General features: G+C 39.9%; 2 protein-coding genes across 5 annotated transcripts in view; one reads left to right on the top strand and one right to left on the bottom strand.

Annotated features, from left to right (window-relative positions):
• The window catches only part of APPL2 (adaptor protein, phosphotyrosine interacting with PH domain and leucine zipper 2), a 33,682-nt gene extending 14,261 nt beyond the window's left edge, over window positions 1-19,421 (top strand). The window contains exons 3-21 of the mRNA XM_048302590.1: window positions 641-700; window positions 1,206-1,277; window positions 3,112-3,199; window positions 5,317-5,358; window positions 5,479-5,537; window positions 6,505-6,651; window positions 8,841-8,923; window positions 11,683-11,841; window positions 12,853-13,041; window positions 13,359-13,401; window positions 13,479-13,535; window positions 13,649-13,737; window positions 14,169-14,321; window positions 14,445-14,494; window positions 15,264-15,438; window positions 16,077-16,113; window positions 16,223-16,363; window positions 17,035-17,082; window positions 17,888-19,421. Coding sequence (XP_048158547.1) covers window positions 641-700; window positions 1,206-1,277; window positions 3,112-3,199; window positions 5,317-5,358; window positions 5,479-5,537; window positions 6,505-6,651; window positions 8,841-8,923; window positions 11,683-11,841; window positions 12,853-13,041; window positions 13,359-13,401; window positions 13,479-13,535; window positions 13,649-13,737; window positions 14,169-14,321; window positions 14,445-14,494; window positions 15,264-15,438; window positions 16,077-16,113; window positions 16,223-16,363; window positions 17,035-17,082; window positions 17,888-18,016 — 1,821 coding nt within the window. The 3' untranslated portion in view covers window positions 18,017-19,421. The remainder of the gene's footprint in view (window positions 1-640; window positions 701-1,205; window positions 1,278-3,111; window positions 3,200-5,316; window positions 5,359-5,478; window positions 5,538-6,504; window positions 6,652-8,840; window positions 8,924-11,682; window positions 11,842-12,852; window positions 13,042-13,358; window positions 13,402-13,478; window positions 13,536-13,648; window positions 13,738-14,168; window positions 14,322-14,444; window positions 14,495-15,263; window positions 15,439-16,076; window positions 16,114-16,222; window positions 16,364-17,034; window positions 17,083-17,887) is intronic.
• Window positions 3,193-23,330, bottom strand: part of WASHC4 (WASH complex subunit 4) — a 55,619-nt gene continuing 35,481 nt past the window's right edge. The window contains exons 33-34 of one of the 4 annotated variants that reach the window (XM_048302589.1): window positions 22,532-22,607; window positions 3,193-6,404 (exon numbers count right to left, since the gene is read on the bottom strand). In XM_048302589.1, the coding sequence (XP_048158546.1) occupies window positions 22,540-22,607 (68 nt within the window). In that variant the 3' untranslated portion in view covers window positions 3,193-6,404; window positions 22,532-22,539. Of the gene's footprint in view, window positions 6,405-19,457; window positions 22,608-23,330 lie in introns of those variants that run through there. The other 3 variants (XM_048302587.1, XM_048302588.1, XM_048302586.1) reach the window with 3 other exon arrangements.

The raw sequence follows: 23,330 nt of genomic DNA, 5'->3' as shown, positions 1-23,330 counted from the left end.
GGGAAAAGAACCAAAGTAAAACTCGTATGTTGAGATAAAAGCAGTTTAATAATTGAAAATAAAGTAAAATACAGTAATACTGATTAATGATAGTAAAAGGGGGAAAACCCCCAAGTGATGCACCCTGCAGTTGCTCACCACCAAATGACCAATGCTAGAACCCCTCTTCCCGAACCCAGATTGGCCTCCCTTTGGCATTACTTGTCCCAATTTATTTACTGGGCATGCTGCTCCATGGTGTGGAATATCCCTTTGGTCCTTTTGGGTCATCTGTCCCAGCTGTGCTCCCTCCCAGTTTCTTTTGCGTGCCCTCTCACTGGCCGAGCGAGACAAGGAAAAAAAAACCCTTTACTTAGGATAAACACAACTTTGCAAAAATCCAAAACATCAGTGTGTCAGCAGCACTGTTCTTACTCTGAATCCAAAACACAGCACTGTAACAGCTGCTGAGAAGAAATTAACTCTATCCTAGCTGAAAGCAGGACATCTGTGCAGGTATGTTGGGACTAGCTGCTTGCACACAACTGAATGTTTTTGTGGGTAGTTTCAGATTCAGTTAAGACACTGGTAACAAAGTAGTGGTAACAGCAGCACTAGGGACCTTTCATTATTTCTATTAACATGGCATTTTTGTTTGTAGAATGAAATGTGTCTTGCCACACAACAGCTTTCGAAGCAGCTCCTTGCCTATGAAAAGCAGGTATGTTCAGCACGTGACTTTGATTTCTTTCCTGCCTCAGCACTTGTGAAGAAGTCTGTAAATCCTTTGTTTTCTGGAAGTGCTCATGCCATTTGCTTCACTTGGTTTCATGTGACGGCAGTTGTGAATTTCCCCAGGATGTTTAAGGGAGTTGGGTCATTTCTGAGAGTCTTAAAAAAACCCAGAACCAACCAAACAAATAAATAAAAAAAACCCCCAAAAAGGTACAAAATCTGAGTTAATAAATTTATGAAGATAAAGTCAGTTTGTTCCAGTTCTATGACTTTAAAATGAGTATAATGAGAATTAAGTGTTGTCCAAAATCCATTCATTTAACACAAGAAGAGCAGAGTAAAAGAAGTATATTAATGAGTTTCTGGTTTTACATTTATTTTTATCATTTGTTTCATTTTGTAGACATATTCTTTCTTTTTGTAGTAAAATGTGTTGTATTTTATATTCATCTTTATTGATTTATGGACCAAACATGTGTTTCTATTTCCAGCATTTTGCCTTAGGTAAAGGAGATGAAGAAGTGATATCCACCCTTCATTATTTTTCAAAAGTTGTGGATGAGGTAATTTGAATTGCTAATATTCTCTTTTTACAATACAGAATATTAGTGGTTTTTCTTTGTCCTTTTGATTCAGAGCCTTCCCACTGAAGGCTAGATTGTGCCTGGGTTTTAGAGCCATTTCATTCTGGATAAAGAAGTTTGATAACACCCTTCCATAATGGTTAGAGCTGTTTCTTTGGCTTCATCCTGTATGCTATCCTCAGAGCAAAGCTGAACTTCCTAAGGGAACTTAAAAAGACGCTAAACCAGGATGTGTCATCTAGGCTAGGACAATCTTTTATTTAATTCCATATTAAAATGACACTTACATTTCTAAGCTTTAAACACTGCAGTTTGAGCCAAAACTTGCTAGGTATGGATGCAGGGCAGCTGTGAATTGGTAAAGCTGCAGTTTAGTTGCTGTGAGGTCGTGCAGAATCCAGAGATGTCTGGGGAAGGCTGCAGTACTGTGTGGTGAAGACAGTGAAGCCGCATGCAGTGAATACCCCTACTCCCTGGGGGTTTCTGCTAAGTACTGGGAGCCTTTATAAATGCTTTTGTTAGACCTGCCCATATAACATTTCAGTATAGCCTTGGTATCTAGGTCCTTCTTGCTTAGGTTTCATTTGTCACATCACTCTCTCTGCTGTGAGCAGCGCTGTGCCATCAGAAAAGTCTTGTTCTTGTTAGTCTACTTCCAACTTTGATTAAGAAGGCAAAAGGCTGTACTGAGGTCTGCTGTTTGGAAGGGGAGAGAGGGTTATGGGACAAAAAGTAAGTTAAAAATTTTAGAGCCCAAGGATAAACTCTAACGATGTAGTGAGAGGAATCCCAAAGGTTTGCTTTGTTTTTTTTAGGCTTTTCTTGCTGCATGTGTGCTCTCAGGATACCTGAAAGGAGCACTTGTTATCACAAGTCTTGTAGTTGCTTATGTGAACTCCAAATAAATCAAAACACGAACTTTCTCCTTCCCAAGTACAAGAAAAGAGTGCCATTTGGGGTCAGAAAGCTGAAAGCCTCTGCTCTGTTCTGTCAGTCATGTTTTCCCTCACAAGAGCCTGCTCCATTCCTCAGCCTCCTTTTCTGTGTTAGCTACCCCTTGTGCCTGTTTTAGTTGTCTGTTCTATCAGAATTGAATTGTGTTGCCTAGTGTGAAATCCTGGCCTCATCCTTACCTGCATGAGGCTGCCTAGAGGTCTCCAGGACACTGTGAGCAAACAGGCAGAATGTCCCACCAAGGTGTGGCACCCTCCTGGTGCTCCTGCAGTGTGATCGATAGCTGTCCTACCTGCACCCATCTCATCTTCTTAGCATGCCACTGTTGACATGAGAGCCTTGCCTGCCTTCATCCTAAATAGTGGCACATGGGTGCTTTAAAACAGCTGTGTGCTGAAGTTTAGGAACACTTACAAAAACAGGAATAGGGAAACCGCTAGGAAGGTAAAATATTTGAATGGGACCCTTCATTGTGGTTGTCCCCTGTTGTGATTGTGGGTAACCCTTGTTCATGGAAAGACATTGTAGTCATGGTGGTGGGATTGTAACTCCATGGCATAGAGACTTAACAAAAACAGGTTAATAAAGGATAATTACAGTTTAAATCCTGTTGGGTTAAGCATTAGAATTAATGGTCAAGTGAATTGCCCTAATCCGTTATGTGGGAACTGAAGTGTTCTTGGATCCTTGGGAAATACCAGGCAGGAATGAAGCATTTAGGGAGACATCCCCATCTGTCTCAGATACCTTGAGAAGTGTATTTTAAGCATTGAAGTACATTATATCCACTGGGCACAAATGGCTGGTGTGTTCTGGTGTTTTTATTTACATTGTGTCTTAGAACATTTCTCTGTTTCAGCTCAATATTCTTCATTCTGAACTGGCAAAACAACTTGCAGATACAATGGTTCTCCCAATAATACAATTTCGAGAAAAGGATCTCACAGGTAAATTTTATTCTAAGTTTCTGTTTTCCTCATGTGTTCCTTCTTGCTTATTGCACCATAAACTGAGACATAATGCCATGTATTAATTTGTTCTTTGGTGATTCACAGAAAAGTTTTTTAGGTTTTTTTTTCTGCTACAGAATTTCATTGACAGGTGCATGCTTTTACTCAGACAAAACCAGTTCAAGTTCACCACATAACATTTTATGCACCATATGGTGCAAGTTTAAAAATACAGCTTTGTTCTTTGTTGGGTCACCCTGCTTTTACACCAGTGTAATTTCAGTGAAGTCATTGATGTTATAATTGCCAGAAGGGAAATTCAGCAGTGAATTGGGCTTGCAAACAGTATTTATCCCACTTCAGAAGTTTGGGGCTGTTTGACAAGCACAAGCAAGAATGTTGTTCTAACTTCAGGGAACAGTATATTCCCTCCTTTTTAAGGAAGCAGTCCTCTTTAAGTCCTTGCCATGCAAGGGTAGTTCCAAGTTACCTGATTTCACAAATTTGGAAATTCATTACTTAAACAGCGAGGCAGTAATGCAAATATTTGATGTAATTTCAAAAGAAACAAGCTCATATTCAAGGTCAAGGACACTCTTACCTACTTATGCAATAGAAATGTGAGTTTTTATAGCAGCATTTCTTTCTTTCTTTCCTTTTTTTTTTTTTAAAGCCCACTGCTCATTTCACTTGTTACAGTCCCACTTGCATCCTTCTTGTAGACATCATTTTGGTGGGAGACAAAACAACTACAGCAAAATAACGACTGGTTTAAGTTCCTGATAGTATCTGATTTGAAATTGTGAAGACATCCAGGTGTCTATGTTAATGAATACATTGTTTATCATAACTGTTAAATATACAGCGGGATTTGGATGGTAGGATGTTGATTCTATAAACACTTCCCCACCTCTTTAATGTGACTCAGAGATAGTAATTCTGTTTCCATATTTATGGGTTCTTCCCGCTTTTCATTAAAAAAAGGTACAAAAAATGCATATGAAGCCTGCAACCAAAGCTTCAGCTGCTGCATGACAAAAAATGAAAGTTTCTTCAAATTCCCTGGATGTCAATTTTTTTTTTTTTATTCTATCCATCACAGCATCCATTTTTTTCTGATGCAGTTTGTAAGACACGATTTTTAGTAGAGACTTGGCCATATTGGAATTTCATAGAGGGATTAAACAAGGAAGCAAGGAAGATTAACTCTGTCACTGTTTTTACTTTTGATCTTGTTACATCTACACATTGAATACTGTTGAAACCTTTAGATACAAGTTAGTTACATGTGGAAAAAATTTCTGTCTTTCTGCATCTGAGTCATAATGAAGCAGTCTGGGGAAAAAAAGGGGGAGTGAAACTGATTAATGAGTACGATGTTAAAAATAATCAGAGACCATGATGACATCCTACAGTTTCCCCTTGGTATTTTCACAGTTGCATAATGTCTGTTCTTGTGATTGTGCTTTCTTTGTAGCCTTTTGAGAGAGTTTTGCCAGTTGTAGCATATGTTGGTGGGGACACTAAGAGTAGTTTGTGCCCAAAACTTGTGAAGCTAAAGTTGCCTGTTCAGTCTGTCTTCTCTCTACCTGTATCAGAAACTCATGGCCAGTGTTTGTAATGCAAGCATCATAGCCAGCAGTCAGGTGTGTTAGATACGTATCTCTTTTCACAGAGCAGCTTAGCAAAAAATGTTCCACATTACAGATTCATGTACAGGGAAAAGGCTTTAGTTCATGCATCTCTGGATCTTAAATTTCTCAGTATCACTTAAGCACTGTCAGGAAGTTGTTCAGAACTGCTGGTTTTTTAGGATCTTTTGTCAGAATAAACATACTGAAATGGTGCTTCTTTGGAGAAATGACACTGGCAGATAAGGCATCTTTTTCATAGTGACAACTTGCTCAATAAAATAAACTCACTCCACCCTTAATCTACTTATTCATTTCTCCAGCAGCTGATCTGGTTTAGCATTTTCAAGATAGGTGCAATGTACAGATCTCTGCTGTGAAAGGGCTGGAGTGACTTGGGCAGTAAATATGCCATAAATGGTCTCAGTTGAACCAAGTGTTAAAAGCTGATTTTACTTGGAATATTTGGTTTCTCTTTTCCAGAAGTAAGCACATTGAAGGATCTCTTTGGCCTTGCTAGCAATGGTATGTGTCCCTGTTTTGTTTGTTTCTATTCATATGCAGCTGTTAGAGCACAGAAGACATGTTTAATCTGTGCACACACACATCACATTTCTAAAAAAAAATAATATTCCTTGTCTACAGAACATGACGTGTCCATGGCAAAGTATAGCAGGTTACCGAAAAGGAAAGAAAATGAAAAGGTAACAAATGTGAAAGGGAAAATGAAATGTTTTCATCAGCCATTCTGTCTGCATCATTGTTCATTGTGAACTTTGGAGAGCTCATTGCTTAAATTCACAGTAGCTCAGTAATACTTGTGATTTCATTTCCAAGCAGACACAAAGCTTTTAACCATCAACTCAGCAGTTACACCTGTTTTCGCCAAGTTAGGCAACTGATCAAATATTGTGCTCAACTAGAGCCCTTCAGATCCATGGGAGCTTTTCAGATGGAGGCAATCCAAGTGACGATAAACAGCTTTGTATGGGCCTACTGTTGTACAGCTGAGGTGGTGATGCAGTATCACTGAGTACAATTCTTTCTGAACTGCCATGAAGCCTTGTGTCTGCTGTTCCTAAAGCATTCCATTTCTTTGCATGTATCTTCCTGTTAAATTGCTCTGTATGGACTGTCATCCCACTTAACAATGCACATAACTCTCTTGGTGGGATTGCTCTACATTCCTCCTCCTTTGCCCACTGGACTGCTATTCTAAAATACATCCCTTTGTCAAAAAGTGTATGGCTGGCCCTGTCCTGAGAGTGAGTCCGTTCCACAGGATGGTCCTTGAAAGGAAATGCCTTATGGAACACAATGTGGTATAGCTTGCTGTGAATTATTCACCTCTGAATTCTGCACTTGCAGACTTGTGTTGTCATCTCAGCTGCAAATAAATTTCTTCACAGAGATCTGATCCAGATTTTTAGTGGTGGTGGTAGTTATGTAGTTTGTAGTCACAGAGGCGCCTCAAATGCTGAAGGGCTGACAGAGAAGGGCTTGAAGTACTTGCTTTGGGTTTTGGATTTGCTTTCTTCGTTTCTCATCCTTCATTTTAACCTGGAGAAGCTCTGTAAATGAGAGTGATTTAAAAATAACTTGAAGATCATCAGCAAATGTATCCATATACACAGTAACACTCTGTCAACCTCTTTATCGTTTTTTATTCAGCTTAAGGCAGAAGTAGCAAAAGAAGTGGCAAATGCAAGAAGAAAGCAGCACCTTTCATCCCTGCAATATTACTGTGCCCTGAATGCTCTGCAGTACAGGAAGAGAGTGGCAATGATGGAACCTATGCTAGGATATACACGAGGACAGGTATTGACAGTAAAGTGTCTGTATCACTTAGACATGTTCCTGGGAAAAGTAAAACATTGTAGTTCTGGATTTATTTTGAGAACTCACAAATTACAATGAGGGTGGAGGGGAAACAACTTGCATTCAGCTTGCCTAGATTCCAACAACAGATTTTGTTTGTGGCAGATAGCTGAATGTTTAGATATTCAGGAAAGACACTAATGAAAAGAAAATCCAGTACGCTTCTATGCAAAATCAGTTTAGGGTTAGATTTTACAGAGCTGAGCTATCAGTGCAGTAGCAGTTACTTCCACTGTTTACTCAGTCTGCACAAACTCTCCTATGTAGCAGTTCCCTTCCTGGCACGTAATGTTCAGCATACTGATGAGCAGTGTGCACGATGGGGAACAGAGCATGCTCTGGAGAGCTGGAAGGGCAGAACAGTAGAGAGGATTGAGCATAAGGCTGGAAAACCCTTTTTCTAATTTTTATTTTACCAGCAATTTGATAGAGCATTTCTCAAGTCTGGATAAATGTAAGACTGATAGTCTGACTCTCCAGGATATCAGGAGGATCAATAAACTAGTATTATCACAGCACTTGATTCTCATTATCACCCATTTTAAGGATCTTGTGTGCTTTTGATTTTGATGAAAGAAGGTGTTTGGAAAATAAGAATTGGGCTATGAAAAGAGGAAAAATTGATGTGCCCTGTTTGAGATTGTAGTGTGGCTCATCATGTACATCATCCTGTCTTTTGCAGCACATGTGCCTCATTTAAAATAGGTAGTAAATGAGGATTCAGTCACTTTCCCCACCAGGAGAGTTCACACTGCTTCTCTGCTGTAATTATCCTAACTGAAAGAACTGCATTGGTTTCCTTTACTGGAAGCCAAACAGAACTTTCTTTCCCAGTACTTTATCTGGCAAAACTGCCTATCTCAGTGCTTTATACAGGGAAGTCTCAGGCTGTCATGGGAATGACTGAATAACCAGAATTTATGTTGATGCTTAAATATTGTGAACTGCCTTTCAGCCCAAATATGTATTTTCTTAATCAATTACTCAAAATACGTGTCTCCTGTTTCACATTTCCAACAAATGAGTAGTTCATTTGGAATTTTTGGGAAAAGCTGTGGCTAATAGAGGGTTCATTTGACTGAAAACTGGCATCAGCATCTAAGCGAGGTGTGCCAGTCTGTCATGAGTGGAATTTAGAGCTCTTCCCTCCTGAAGTAGGCTTCAGAAATAGAATAGGTGAATCATTCTTTAGGAGAGCATTCTTTCTTTCCTTTGTCTGCAAGGGTCAATAACATGGTTGCAGAAATCTGAATCTTGGGAATCCTACATCCCAGGGTTGGGGAGTGAAATCACGATTAGAAGTGGATGAAATAGCTAATAAATTGCTTAACATCCAAGAATTTGCTTTTACATCTCTTCCCAGAGTAGATCACTGATTTTTATGTGTTTACCCTAATTAATTGCAAACACATGCTAGCTGAGTCCATGTTTCACTCAGTTGCCAGTAGGCTCTAATGATGACTGTGTGCCCTGCAGCAGATAATTCAAGGTCAAGTCTATAGCAGGTGCTTTCCTTCTGTTGTGTGCCTGCTGAGCCATACCAGCTAAGAGAATTAATCTTCTGTCACAAAATGTGCACTTTGGCCCTAGTAGCATTTTTTAGCTCCTTCAGTAGAACAAAACCCATGGTAAAACTGTAGTTGATATAACCAATTACCCTGGAGTTTTCTGTAAGCACAGCTACACTTTCCTGACTGACTTTGCTACAGCACTTTGAAAACTTTAATATTGGAGTTGGTAGTCCAGGTTTGACTACTAAATCTAATGGATGATTTGTGTCCCATTCCCTTCGATATGATGGCATTGCACACAGCAGCTCGTAACACCACGAGCCCCAGCTCTGCCCAGTGCTAGTGTGAGAGAAGCTACCTGTTCTCTTATTTGAGTCATTCAGCAAGTTCATTGGAAGCATACCTGTCAGCAGCTAGCAGCTTATCTGTGTGTGAAAGGGTGGAGAGTTGCAAAAGTGGGAAGTGCCAAGAAAGGCAACGCAGCTGTTTTGCCTTTGTGTTTGATCGCCCGCCAGAAGTACCAGTCAGAATGGGAGCGCTGTTCACACTCCCACAATCTGTTACTTGTCTGCCGAAGCCAAGAGAACCTTCAGTGTCCTTTTTCTTGGTCTTTTTCAGATTAACTTCTTTAAGAAAGGAGCAGAGATGTTTTCCAAAAGAATGGACAGCTTTTTGTCATCTGTTTCAGACATGGTTCAGAGGTAACCCAGTGCTTTTGTTTGCTTTTGTCGTTCCACTGGAGTCTGAGCAGTAGTGCTCTAACCTTCACCATGTACCAGAGAGTGCCTCTTTTTCTTTCCAATCAGATTCATTCCATGCTTCCATTGCATAGTTGGGCATATTTTGTTAAAGCAACAGATAGAAAGGAGATGTTTGTACATGGAAAAGAAATTGCTGTCTGTACACTGCAGAGAGTATTTTTACAGTATAGTCAAAAACTATATACTGTAAAGTGTTCACATGCTTTCTTACATCCCTGTGTCTCTTCATGAACACAAAAGCATGGAATTTGGGCTAGAAATGAGTTAACAGTATTAATACAATAGACTTAAAGTGCTTTCTGAATTAGAGGTACTTATATTTACTGGGTCTTCTGTAATAATACAGCAACAATAACCATTAACCTCTCAAGTAAGGATTTAGGGCCTAAAGGGTTTGATGGTGTAGCTACACAAGGCAAACAAAACTCCTCACCCTAGGGAACATATTCATTGCATCCAGTGTAGGCTGTAGTAGTCCACTGAGTTCAGCCTTCTGTGGCTAAGTCCTACATTTCAGTAAACTGCTTTTGTAATCCTAATTTTGTGATCATTTTTTCTTACACCTCCCTTCCAGGTCTTCTACTTGTAGTGAAGATTGACATTTTCTTTATAATTAAGTTGCTGTAAATGTAAATTTTACACTTGAAATGTAATCATAATAGAACATTTTTCATAGAATCATAGAATGTTAAGGGGCTGGAATGGACCTTAAAGATAATATAGTCCCAACTGAGTCCTTGACTTTTTAATGCTCCATACCTTTCATATTAAGCTATAGCCAGATCATTACTTATTCTCACTCTGGTGGCACTTTAAATAATGCATACATGTTAATTTGAGAACCGTGCTACAAACAAGTGCTTTGTACAGTAGATTATTTCACTAAATGATTCTTTACTTTCTGTACTTTTATACTTACTTACATATCTTTGCACTCTCATTTGTGAAATAAATCCTTCCACACAGTCCATACAGCATTTTTACAGACTGGAGGACAGATTTTAAACTCCATTGAAATAGTGTCTTTTGTTTAGTAAGTCCAAGGCATCTTGTGTCTTACAGGCACAGGGAGGATCCTGCCATTGGATCCTCACCGTAGAATAAGCCCTTGTTTTCCAAAGTCTGATGGGTTTGAGTTCTGGACAGTGTACAGTAGTAAATGGAAGCAAAAATAGGCTGCTCAGTTATTTTGCTGAGTCTGGTTTTTGTTTTAAGTCTGTCACACAGTAAAGCTTGAAAGTACAACTCAAATGTAACTAGTAAAGGAGTGTGATGTCTTTGGAAAAACCAAAAGAGAAGCTTGTAAAATTCTGAATGGCCCTGTGCAGCATAGAATTAGTGACACAGGACAGGGTTTCGAGACTTCAGTTTGCACAGCCACTGAAAACTCTGCTGCCCACTCCTCTCCTTCCTTCGTGCTGGGGATCACAAGGCCTCAGTCACATCTGCTTGCTAGTCAAGCTAAAAGCTTTTCATTTGTCAGATTTGTTCTTTTGGAACAACAAGCTGATGTGACCCATTGTGCAGCTACAGAATTTCAGTGGTGATGAGGTCTTGCATCTATTTAAGCTCCTTGTGAAACTGAGTCCTCGAATTTAAAAGCCACATGGCTCTCTGGTCCTGTTGTGTATACCATGTGTTTTATGCTTATGTTCTTCAAAAGGTTTAACTGCTTGGGCAGGAAGTAGGGAGGAAATTACTGTAGCATAGGTACAGGTATTAATGACTTTCTAAGGTATGCAGCAACAAGAAACCTTATGTATTCTAGCCTGGATACAGTTAATAACTCCTCAAGTTTGGAAAGTTTAATAATATCACCAGTAGCTGGGTACCAGCTGGGCTTTGTCTCACTGGTTACAACCCTTTCAGCTCAGTAGCCCAGCCATGTTTTCTACCCATCTTGGTTGACTTCTCCAGTTTGTACTTCACCAGTTTGGGTATAAGGATATTGTGGCAAACCATGTGAAAGCTCTTGCTGAAATCAAGTGAAACAGCATCTACTGCACTGCAGCATATCTGTATAGGTGCACTTTCTGGGTTAAATTTCACACTGATACCCCTTCACAGTTACCGCTTTCAGCAAATTGGACTTTTACCAATATATTTAAAATGAGCTCAGTTTAGCCAAGCCTGCCCCAAGGATATTTTCTGGATCACACCAAAGCAGAACACAGTATTAAAAACAAAAAATTAATGCTAAAGTGAGACTTGAGATATTGGTTTTGTTATGTATTGTTTTGACTTAATGGAAAACTTACCACTGGAAGTCCAGGACCAGTTAATAAGTGGTCTCAAGGCAGGAATTCCTGTGTGTTACAGACTTGCAGGAATTAGACAAAATTCTGTGAGAGTCAAGAGATCCTTTAGTACAGCCTGCTTTGAACAGTGCCACTACACCAGGGCAATGTCTGTATGTGTTCAGCAGTGTAAATTTATAGAAGCAATACTTTTACAAGCTCTCTCTCAAAAAATAAACTGAAGTCTTCTTTCTCAACACTTAAACATTTCTCATGTGCTCATTTCAGTATTAAAAACCAGTATTTCCTATAAAGTCTATTTGAAAAATAAATTTCATCTTTGCACTACCCTCCAAGGTAATCCAAGCTGGTATTTTTGACTTACAGATGTTAACTGTGTCCTGGTATAAAATAGCTAATGGTGGCTTTGGGTTTCTTTTTGTGTTGTTGGTTTTTTTCTAGCATACAGGGAGAGCTGGATGCCGAAGCTGAAAAAATGAGACTATCCCAGCAGGATTTAATTGCGGTTAATGAATCTGTTTATACCCCAGATTCTGATGTAACTTCACCTTCTATCAATAGAAATCTCATCCAGAAGGCTGGCTACCTTAATCTTAGAAAGTAAGGAGATTGTTGTTATCTGCTGGTTTGTTCAGTGGCTAGATTTTTTTTTAGGGGGGGTGGTCATAAAGACTCCTCAGGTAATGATGTTTGAGGGTCGTAAATCGGTTTGGTAGCTCTACTTTTCATCTCCTGAGTACCTCTGTCATCTTTGGAAATGTGTTTTTGAAGCTTTAACCAAATTAGAGGCATTTGAGACTATTTTTCTGAAAACAGAAGTTTGCTTCTGATCGAATTTACCTACAGGAATAATTTCCTGCGTTCAGCTGACTATAAATTAGAAGCTGATGAGGCTGGGTTCAGATTGTTCCCAGATCTTAAAGAAGACGCAGTGTTTACAAAAACAGACAGCTACATTTTGTAGTTAATACATGTTTTCATAAATGACCTCTTTTACATAAATAAAAGCTTTATGGACAATGCAAGTTTGTAACTTTGAATGTGTATCATATGTAGAGTTACCTCTGCAGATTTTACATATAAAATTTTCCATAAACTTCCACAGGAGTTATGTATATTGCTGGCATATAATAACCCTATTTATGTGATTTATTATTTTGTTTATCTAGTAATTTTTTCTTTGTGGGGGGCATCTATTAATTTCTCATAGTATTCCAAGAGCTGGATTACACTATAATAGGAGTCTACAGCTAAGCAAGAGATGGACTCTGAGATACTACTGCAGTAGATACTTTTTTGCATTTTGATTCTTTGTGCTGAAATTGCTCATAGTATTTCATGTCAGTTACTCAATACTCTTTTATTCCTTAACTAGAAGATACCATTTTTAACTTGGATGTTTGGAATTAATTTAATTTTTCAGCTTTCATTAAGGATTAGTTTCTGCTAAGAACAGGGGCTGCTTTTTCTTCTTAACAGAGACCCATCATTAAAAAAAATGCCAGGGTGAACATAAAGTTCTGATTAGCATCAGGATGTGTTTGCAGTTTCATACCTGTTTGGAGTTATTCTAAACAGTAATGAGTCTTTATCACTGCATCTTCTCGTCAGTAAAACAGGTCTGGTGACTACAACTTGGGAAAGACTCTATTTCTTCACTCAAGGTGGCAACTTGATGTGTCAGCCAAGGGGAGCAGTAGCTGGAGGATTGATTCAGGACCTGGATAACTGCTCTGTTATGGCTGTGGACTGTGAAGACAGAAGATACTGCTTTCAGATCACTACTCCTACAGGCAAAGCGTATGAGACAGGTTTTGTTTGAGGACAGCCAGTCACACCTACCCCTTCAGATGCTCTTTCCTGTAAAACATGCTTGGTGTAGTAGGAAGCTTTTCTGGGTTTCCAGAAGGGTGTTTCCAAATTAAAAGCATATTCCTTCCAGTCCTCCCCCACAAGTGCCTGAATGGCACATGTGGTGTCTTTTAGCTGCAGCTTATTCATGATTTTTGTTCCTTTGGTGGTTAATGGATGCAAAGCTAGTGATATTATTATAAGCCCTGGAGTCAAACAGTCCTGGTATCCACTGTTAGCACTTACACACTGTGTTTGCATTTTAGGGGTATAACCCTTCAAGCAGAAAGCAAGAAAGAATACGAGGAGGTAAAAATATTTTCTTAATGTTATTATTCTTGTATGCAAGTGATCTCGAAGACTTCAGTTTCATTTTTCCCTTCCAGTGGATATGTGCCATCAACAACATCTCCAGACAGATCTATCTCACTGACAATCCAGAGGTGGGAGCTTGTTCCCATCTTTCAGTCCTTTCCTTCAACTTGCCCTCCCATTATTCTTCGCATGGTAGTGTAAAATACATGTCTAAAAGAGCTGCTCTGTCTCGTTTTCATAGGCAGCTGCAATCAAATTAAATCAGACAGCCCTGCAAGCAGTGACTCCCATTACCAGCTTGGGAAAAAAGCACGAAGTTCAGCACCTGAGGTAACGTTCTCCTTTGCATGGAGCAGAGACCATGTGCAATTATATTGAGCCTGGGGCTGAGAGGTCTTAAGAAGATGTTGTGATTGTCACTGAGAAGTGTAGACACAAGTGCAGGTCTCTGCTGGTAATGCAGCTGTGAGTATGGACTGGGCAGGGAGACAAATGGCTACCTATTGCTGAAAGTCAGCCCACACTCAGAGGTGATCTGCATTCAGGTCTAATATACCAATGTTTACTTTTATCCTAAATAATATTAGGTTAAAAAAGTATTTTATTAGAGTCCTCAGTAACAGGTAAATAGGAAAATACCCTACATGTCTGCATAGGTTCAGTCCTGCTTTGGATTTTTGAATAATCTTGTCTCCCTTCCAGAGCAAAGGTAGGGTGTCACTGATTGATAGAAACATACTTTTTTTCCATTTTCATTTTAGCCAGACTGTAAAGAATATGGAAAATGACAAAATAATTCCCAGTGAACCAGCTGGCATTCAAGACTCCACACAACTCATTGCTCCTGGAACACCGATTCAATTTGATATCGTGCTGCCTGCCATGGAATTTCTGGACCAGAACAGAGGTGGCAGGTATGGCCGGAGACAGTGATCCATCACTGTAACAGTGTGAATTCAGGCGAGATGAAGTATTGCAGCATCAGTTTGTGGTAATGACCAGAATCTGTAATTAAAGTTTTAATTCTTCTGTCACAGGCGTGCAAACCCATTTGGGGAATCTGAAGACAGCAGCAAAGATGAGGAAGGTCAGTGCTTCTTTCATCCAGATAAAATTAGTCATGATTTTAGCTAGCCAGTGTTTCTTAAGAAAAGCACCTGCCACCATGGAGCAGAAGTAACAGATCCATAGTAAAGTGACCTTCTGTACCAGCACATATAGGGGGCTTGGCTGTTCTCCTCTTCCCCTGTGCCTGGAACCCACAGCCCTGTCAGAAAACTGCTCAGAACCAAAGCAGTACCTACTGCTCTGAACATTCACCCTGCTTTCCCTTGCTCACCCCCAGCCATAGAAGGAGCCTGTCAAGTGATGGCTGTGCTGCATAATGGCTGCTTAGTTGTCAGTAAGTCTTATGGTGACAGTCAAGGAAGGGTTTGGTGAAAACCTCACTGGGTCCAGCTGCATGGAAGGGCAGAAGGACATAAAAGAAAGGGAAGAATGTACAAGGCTTGTGCACAGTCCTAAATCATCACAGTTTATGTGCACACGATAGCAAAACAGGCAAGGGAATTTTACTTAGCTAATCAAATGGAGCATAAAGGACCAGTTACACTTTTAAAGCTTCCAGGCAACTGCAAGAACTTCCTTCCCCACCTCCACACTGCTGCCTGTTCACGCAGTTTGAAACTGGGTCAGGGCACTGTGTGACTCATGGCAGAAAGCCACCACTCATGACAGTCACCAACCACAGGCTTACTGTTGAATTTCCAGAGTGAATAAAATAATTCCATTGATACTTTGAGCTACTGGAAAACTGGAGTAGCAGAGTGAAGGAAGTCATGGCTTTTCTCTTGCAGACTCCCTCCTGCAGCAGATGTTCGTGGTTCGGTTTTTAGGGTCCATGGCTGTTCAGTCCGATGAGACGTGCGAGGTGATCTATGAAGCCATGAGACAAGTGTTGGCTGCTCGGGCCATTCACAACATCTTCCGCATGACTGAATCCCACCTCATGGTCACCAGCAAGAACCTGAGGTACTGTAAAAGCCTTAGCTTGTCAGTATTCTGTTCTCTTCATACAATTTGTGATTAATTATGTATCATTGGTTTTGTTTTTCTAAGACATACACCCTTTGAGGAAGCAAGATCCTAAGAGTCACTTCACCTAGAAAGAAATGCATTTCTTACTGTGTGATATCTAGAAATGATCCTCCAGACAAAGTTGTAAGAGTGTCCTATCAAAATCTAAGGGATGCAGTGGGACTGTAAGACCCTGCAAAGATACAAAAAAAAAAGATACAAAACAATGGACTGGAAGATTCTCTTTCCTAACACTGTCTTTCCATAGTAGTAGTGTCACTGTAGAATATGCTGATATCAGACATTCCCTTTAGCTGGGGTGTGTTTATGTCCCTCTGCATTTTGTGTCAACCCAGGCACTCAGGATCCTTTCCAGGTGACTCAGAAAGGTGCTCTGACCTGTACCTGTCAGGCAGCTGAGAGTCAAGGCCTAGATTCGAACCTTGCCAAGCACAGCTAAAGCATCTGATCCTGTGCATGTTTTCTCATCTACAAAACTGCTAGAGTTACTGCCTTTCTATTTAAAAGCCCCTTGAAATTACCAGGAGTCACTCTAAAATAATTTTCTTTTTTTCCCCACCATGTAATTGCAGGTTAATAGATCCTCAAACCCAAGTTACACGAGCAAGTGTAAGTAACTTCTTCTATCACAGCAGTGACTCCTCAGTCACACGAACCTGAGCTAACTAGCTAACTTGAGCTGGTTAAAACAAATAAATTATTTATTTTACTTTTCCAGTTTGAACTCACCACTGTGACACAGTTTGCTGCCCATCAGGAGAACAGGAGACTGATTGGCTTTGTGATCCACCTCAGTGAGACTCTGGGAGAAGAATCCATGAGTGCATATGTTTTTGAGAGCAATACAGAAGGGGAAAAGGTTTGCATAACATTTAATAAAATTCATTTAGAAAACAGGTCTGTGGCTTCTTGGCTTACACATCTGGGAAACAGGGCTATAGAAACAAGAGCAGCTCAATTTCTGGCCAAGAAAACCTGTGTTAACATGGAAGCCTTTACTGGCTTACGTCTAAAAAGGACCAAATGAACAGATAATGCAGCAGCATGTACAAGGAGGAAAGGATGGGATTGCTAATTCCAGCATTAAGAGAGATGGGAAAGTGCTGTCCAGCACCAGCACTAACAAAAGCAGTGTCAGCTATGTTGAGATGTGCAGCTGTGAAGCTTTCACAGACAAGGCAGCCGTATGTGCTAACACCACTGGCTGTTCGCTGCATGCTGTAACAGAAATAGGGAGTGGGGTGGAGAACTTCTGTCCCTACAAACAGTAACACTCCCCCAAGTGTGGGAATAAAGTCTGCTGAATAAAACTAACCAGGCTGAGCACAAAGATTTACCAGCCTTTGTGAGCTTTGAAGCTGAACCCCAGATAGTTTTATCTGTAGTTAGCATAGCAAATTGGTATTCCACCTCTGCTTTTAGGCCTGGTTTTAAGACTAAGTCTGCACTGACACTTCTGTGGTTTACTCTTAATTAAGGAACAAAAAAACTAAACCAAAACTGAACTTTACATGTATTTTTTCTTTGTAGATTTGCTATGCCATTAGCTTGGGAAAAGAAATTATTGAGGCACAGAAGGTAAGTTTGTTTCATTCCCCACATCTGTATGATACATCATGATCTGCTTTTCAGCTGCACTGTCCAGATACCCCTGGTGTGCATAAGAAAAGAGAACTGCTACTCCTCCTAAGGGCAAAGTTTTGCAGACATTATTTAACACAGCAAAAATAAACTCAGTTTTTCACAGTAGCATGATTTGAGATAAAATGTGCCACCCCAAACCAAATTCAGAATTATACAAATCCAGTTGTTCATGTCTGAAAGAAAGCTGTGAGCAAAGTTTTCAAAAAAACCAAACCAGCTCTTTGTAATGAAGCATAAATCACACAGACTGCTGTTTCACTGTTAGAAACTTAGATTCTTTCCTTCCCTAGGGATGAAAATCACAGTGTTATTCCACTTGAATGACGGAGTTCCCCTGTCCCTTGTTAGATACATTTTATCTATATAGATGTGACATTAGTATTTGCTGTCTAGTTTTGCTGCTAAGACTTAAGAACAAGATGGGGAATGAGCTTTAGTCACAACCAATAAGCATGGGTAAAATAAATAAATAATTTAGACTTTTGTTACTTTTCTCCTTGCTTTTCAGTAACTAAAGAACAGCAAAATAAAGGCTCAAAATTAATTACTTTTTTTTTCTTATATACCCAACGGGTCTTTAGTTAACCAAAAAGTATTGTTTATGTTTCAAATCTTTATTCTAAAGGTTGTTTTAAAAAAACCAAAAAAACCCCAAAGTTGCAAAACCTTAGCAAGAAGTATTGGGAAATCTGTGTTCCTCAATGGCTGCTGCAGCTTGCTGACCTCTCTTTTTCTTCAGGATCCAGAAGCATTAGCTCAGCTAATGAAGTCTGTGCCATTCACAAATGATGGGAAGTTTATGCTCCTGAATGATGTGTCAGAAGAGGATGGAACCATGCATGAAGGAGGGGAGGAGTCAGAAGCATAAGCAGCTCCTGTCACTTCCTGCAGCCTGTGCGGGAGCTGCAAAAGCAGGGAGTCGTTTTGCAAGAATCTCTTCAGTCACCTGCGCACACCTGAGGCCAGCTGCCCTTTCCTGCTGGAGAGCACTGGCGACTTTGCAGGGCGTCCCTCTGGCTTTACAGTGGCAGCACAGCAGGACTGGGCCCTCGAGGCATTTTGCATTTGTGAATGTGTAGGGTGGAGCTGTGTCTGGGGAGCTGACAATCTCGAGCGATGTTTCGGCAGGAGCCCCGCGCTGCTGGTGGGCAGGAGAGCGCAGCTGTCGGCCACCGAGGGTTAATGGCATTCCTTACATTTACAGGGCCAGCAGCCTCTCATTCCACTGAAATTCCTGTGAGCTGCCTGCTCCTCTGACAAGTATCAGGCCTCAAATTTCCTACCATAGTCAATTTTTATAGTTTGCATGATTATGTGCATCTGAATGAAGGTTAAAAATGCACTATCTACTTTATTTCAGATGAAGTTATTTTTAGTCTAGTTTAAGTGTAACAAGATTTACCTTTTGTGTTAGCCTATTTACAAAATTTGTTAAACACTAAATTTTTCCTATTAATATAATCTATTTTTATATTGCATATAGAATAAGCTTACAAAACAAATCTAAGTGCCTACTCTTACCTTCCAGGGGACCGCACTCTCACGTTCTTTAATTAAATAATGGACATAATGTATCTCCTTGATTTATTATTCTAAATACCACTGACATGCAAACCTCAGAAGGAGGCAACGAATGTGGCATGTTAGTTGTGTGCAGTTTTTCTATGGCTAGGTTTCTTGCCAGAGATGGTAATAGTAGGACAAATAAGTACTTTTGTAGTAAGAATTCTTTGTATTTTTAACATTGTGGTGACATGCAACAGCTGAGTCTACCAGCAACCTTTGGTTTTAAAAAACTGAGCAATAAAATGTTAGATTACAAGTCTACAATGTATTGACAAGTTTCATAGTACCTTCCTAAGATTAGACACTAGAGAGATTTGGCTAATAAGTTTGTATTTTTTTCCCCTCCTGAAAACATGAGCAACATTACTCTGCAAGAACAAAGTAGACAAAATAAATACCTGTTACTAGGGGGGAGGGGTGTAAGCTGTAGCATAGTTTATATTAATCAAGATAAGATATCTAGAAAAAATGGCTGAAATTCCTCAAACTTAAATTAACTCTTCTCAGTCACTAGGAAACTAGATTTTCCATAAGCAGAATCTGTACAAGAGTATCTGAAGGATCCTGGATTGGAAGTGTTTGATGTGGAATAAATTTAATTTAACTGGTTACCGAATGTTTAAAAGTACCATGGAAGAAACTGTTAGTAACTGACACAAAACCTTCTTCATAAATAAAAGCTGAAGCTGTCTTATTAAAAAAATTAACACCCGCTGAACTGGTGTTACTGAAAACACTAAGAATGAGGTTCTCAAAATTGCATTTATTAACACAGTTTTATGTACATAATGTTCTCTACTCACAAACCAAAGAGACTGGAGTAACAAAATACCCTTTTGTACAATGAGTTAGGAAACATTAAGTAGTACATTTGGTCCTTTGTACCTGAGAAGCTGAAAACAGCTGTTGATGGACGTCTGATGCAACTCAAATTTCCTTCTGGTTCCAGACCTGCAGAATGTGCCCTTCAGCACCATGGTGTTGCTGGGGCCACGCAGACCCTTGGTGTCAGGGCTGACAGGGTGTCCATGCTCTGCTTCCACTGCCCTGCGAGGGGCAGGGCACTGCAGCCCCGGGCTTGTGGCATACCAGGCACTGTGACAGGAGTGTGCACGACCCCTGGCAGAGCAGCTGCTGCCACTTCCAGCAGCCTTGGCACAAGGCTGGACACCTGAGGGCAGTGGTGGCAGCTGCCTGCTGGGGGTGAGAGCCTGGCCTTGAGCCTGTTCTGACCCTGTCCTGAAGGAAAAAACCGCTCGACATGTTTTATGTCCCTGCAGCAAATTCATCACCCTCCCTTCTGGCACCCCTGGGAATTCTGAGTGAGCACGTTTGGTTTAGTTTAGGGGATTTTTTGTTTTAGCTCCATTGTCTCATCTCCAGACAACCAGTTAGGGTTCATTTGGTTCCTGTAATTGCAACAGGAGGCCAAAAGCAATAGAAAGAATAGTAGCACCACAGCATGAATTTTGCACCCCTTCCATATCCTTGTGGGGAGACAAAAGGATTTAATGCAACTCAGTGTCACATGTGACATCCAAACCTAGGACCCACCTTGGATTTCAGATGAGAAAAATCTTTCTGCATGTCTATGCTGCTACATGACAAAGAGAAAGCAGGAAATACAAACTACAGTCCTGTATTAGCAAGAATAGCTCTATTATCACTGTACGTATTTGTGTTTGTATATATTTTTGCCGCATAGAGTATACATTCAGTCCTCCCAGATTAAACAGGCGTCTATAAAAATAGTCTATGTCTTTCCTCTAGAATTTCCATCACCAGAACCACGTGAATTTGTTAACCACCGTACATGAAGACAGTGCTTAGTTCACGTTATGTTCAGCTGCAAAGTCTTACCTTAGCAAGATAGTGTTTTTCCAAAAGAAAAAAAAATGGAGGAGGGAAAATACAAGTGCAGATTAGAGTGTGGGCTGTGTCTTGACTGCACACAGCGCCCTAGCAAGGCCATCCTGGGGGAAAGGAACACCATCTATGTGTGATTCTGCCGTTGCTGTGGAAGAAGGAAATGCAGCGCTTGGCCATTCCACTCCATGAACTTACATGACTTCAGCTGAGATGGGAATGTGGAAGGATGTGCACAGCAACTGCAGCAGGATGGGAAGCAGCAGCAAGAATGCTGATCTCGGCAGTGCTACTGAGCGTTCAGTGCGGGCACAGTTTGGTCAAAAAAAGTGTACACAAATTAAAAAAAAACCCTGTATCAAAGTAAAAAAGCAAAAATATAAATCAAGTAATGCAGCATCCTTTAGGGCAGTTATAATGAATTAAAAATAAAAACTTTAATGAGCCCAGCTGATTTTAACAGTCCATGAAGCTTGTGTGTCGTGTTCTCAGAACCAACAAATGGAACGTTTGTATCAGTCTGGTCTTTCCAGTTGCGACAAAACATTCATCCTTGCTGTCTGAATGTTGAAGTGACTGGCAGGAAAGGACGAATCAGAAGTACATCAGGAATCGTTTTAACCAGTCACCCAAGAGTGGATGGAACAATTTGAACCATTAAAACAAGTATTAAAGCAAGTTTGGTCTAAAAAAACAGGAGTGCCAAAAAAACCCCCAAGGGTAGTTCTCTCAGCTGCACTGACTGGAGTAGTTTATTCTGGTTGGTAAGACCTAGAAGGGTGTTATGTTCTGGGAGATTAAAACACACCTGTGTATTTTAATAAAAATGGTGTTTTCTTTTAAGCTAATTCTAGCTACTTAAGTTAGGAATCCAAGTAACACTTGCACAATCTAGAACCTCTACTTGCAGGCATGGACAGATGTTATATAGAGTTCTCACAGTGTTCAGCAGCTTCTGAGCCTGCAGTGCAATTACTGTTAATAATCAGGCATGTAAGACTGTATGAACAACACATGGTACAGTAGACCTACAAAGGCTAGGAAATACAGAATTGAGGCTGAAACTTGCAATTAGGCACAACATATTCATGAACTGTAAGATCACTTAATAGTTACAGACACCCATCACAGTGTCTGGTCATAAAAGGAAGAGCTGATTGTGGTTCTGTCTTGGCTCTGGATTTCCTTACTTCTGTGGATGCAAATCAGACCTTCGGTATGAAATGAGAAGTAATTTGTTATGTTAACTTTCCTTGTTTTCCCATTCTTTGATAAGGGGGCAAAAACAGGGCAAAATAAATGCCTGACAGGATCCTAAGTTCCCACAGTACAAATACTATCTATAGTAAGAACAAGGTGGTTTGGAATGAAACAGTAATAAGCATTTCCATTTTGTGTAATGGATTTAACATAAATTCACAACATACACTGTTACACCCACAGTGTAACCTGTGACTGCATTAAATGCAACAGGACTGCACAATGACACGTCTGAATAATTTTTTGAACAACAGATACATCCAATATCTGGATTCAATTTTTTTTCTCTGGTTGAAGAGATGCCAGTTCAAATCTTGGACCAACAGCCTATGGAGTTTGGGGTTTTTAAATGTTATGATAGAGATGCGAGAATGCATCTAGAAATAATTAAGGATTTTTTTTATCTGCACATCTGTACTTTAAAATAACTACCTCCAAGGTCAACATTTTCTTAAATTATTTTCAATCTAAAGAAAGTGCTGTAAATAATACAAACTCCTGAAAAATAGGAGTTTCTACAGGAAATACAGACAAACACAGACCTAGCCTCACTGGATGCTAGTATTCTACTGTACATTTCCTCTTGGATTTAACAGAGCAAGTAAATCAAATCTAGAGCTTTTACCCCTACAAAGTGTTACTGATGAAGACAAGGACATGAGTTATTTGAGTAAGTAATCATCACCCATACCAGCCATGTCATTTCACAACAGGCTCTGCAGGCGTAGAGTTAGAAAGATCTCCGTTGCTTGCTTTACCAGATTCTTCTACAAAAATAAAAAATAAAGACATGGATCATGTTTAACACTCTATTTGAAACAGAACCCCTCAAATCTTAGCATATATATATGATGCTGATGTCATAGCAACATCTGATGCAGAATTTCATGGTCACCATATGCAACCAGACCTTGCAGCACAAGAAGTCCTGACCCTATGAAGAAATTCATATTTGGGGTGAAAGGTTCTTCAATCAGCAGTACTTGTCTAAAAATTACATATACAATGCTCACACATTTCTCAGAGTCCAAATATCATGGTAGAAGACATAGATACTACCATGTTCAGAACTTTCCACCCTGGTATGCACCTCCAGCTTTACTCACTGCACAACACATGCCTGGGGAACTGAACAGGTGTCATAACAAAGAATATTTAATCTAAAATATAATTAACTGATGTTCTTCAGAATGGTCTCCTACAGACTCCAGAACAGCACATCTATTCTTACCACAATGCTTGGAGTTGTTTGGATTTGTGTTTGGTGGGTTTTTTCTTGAGCTGAGTATTTATTTGAGCAACTTCACTGAATATGATCAAATGTAAATTCATGCCAAGAGATTTTTTTTTCTTTACAAACTGTTTTTCTCATGTAGAAAAAACCTGAATCTTTTTCTCCTGTGACTGTAATCTCACAGGTCACCTGTGCCTTTGTCAGAACCACAGTGGAGAATTATTCACCAATTCAATTTTTAATATACTGCTCCCTG

The sequence above is a fragment of the Corvus hawaiiensis genome, chromosome 4, assembly GCF_020740725.1.
Source record: "Corvus hawaiiensis isolate bCorHaw1 chromosome 4, bCorHaw1.pri.cur, whole genome shotgun sequence".
NCBI lineage: Eukaryota > Metazoa > Chordata > Aves > Passeriformes > Corvidae > Corvus > Corvus hawaiiensis.
The sequence above is the reverse complement of the archived record's forward strand: the minus strand, read 5'-3'. Positions and strand labels throughout refer to the sequence as shown.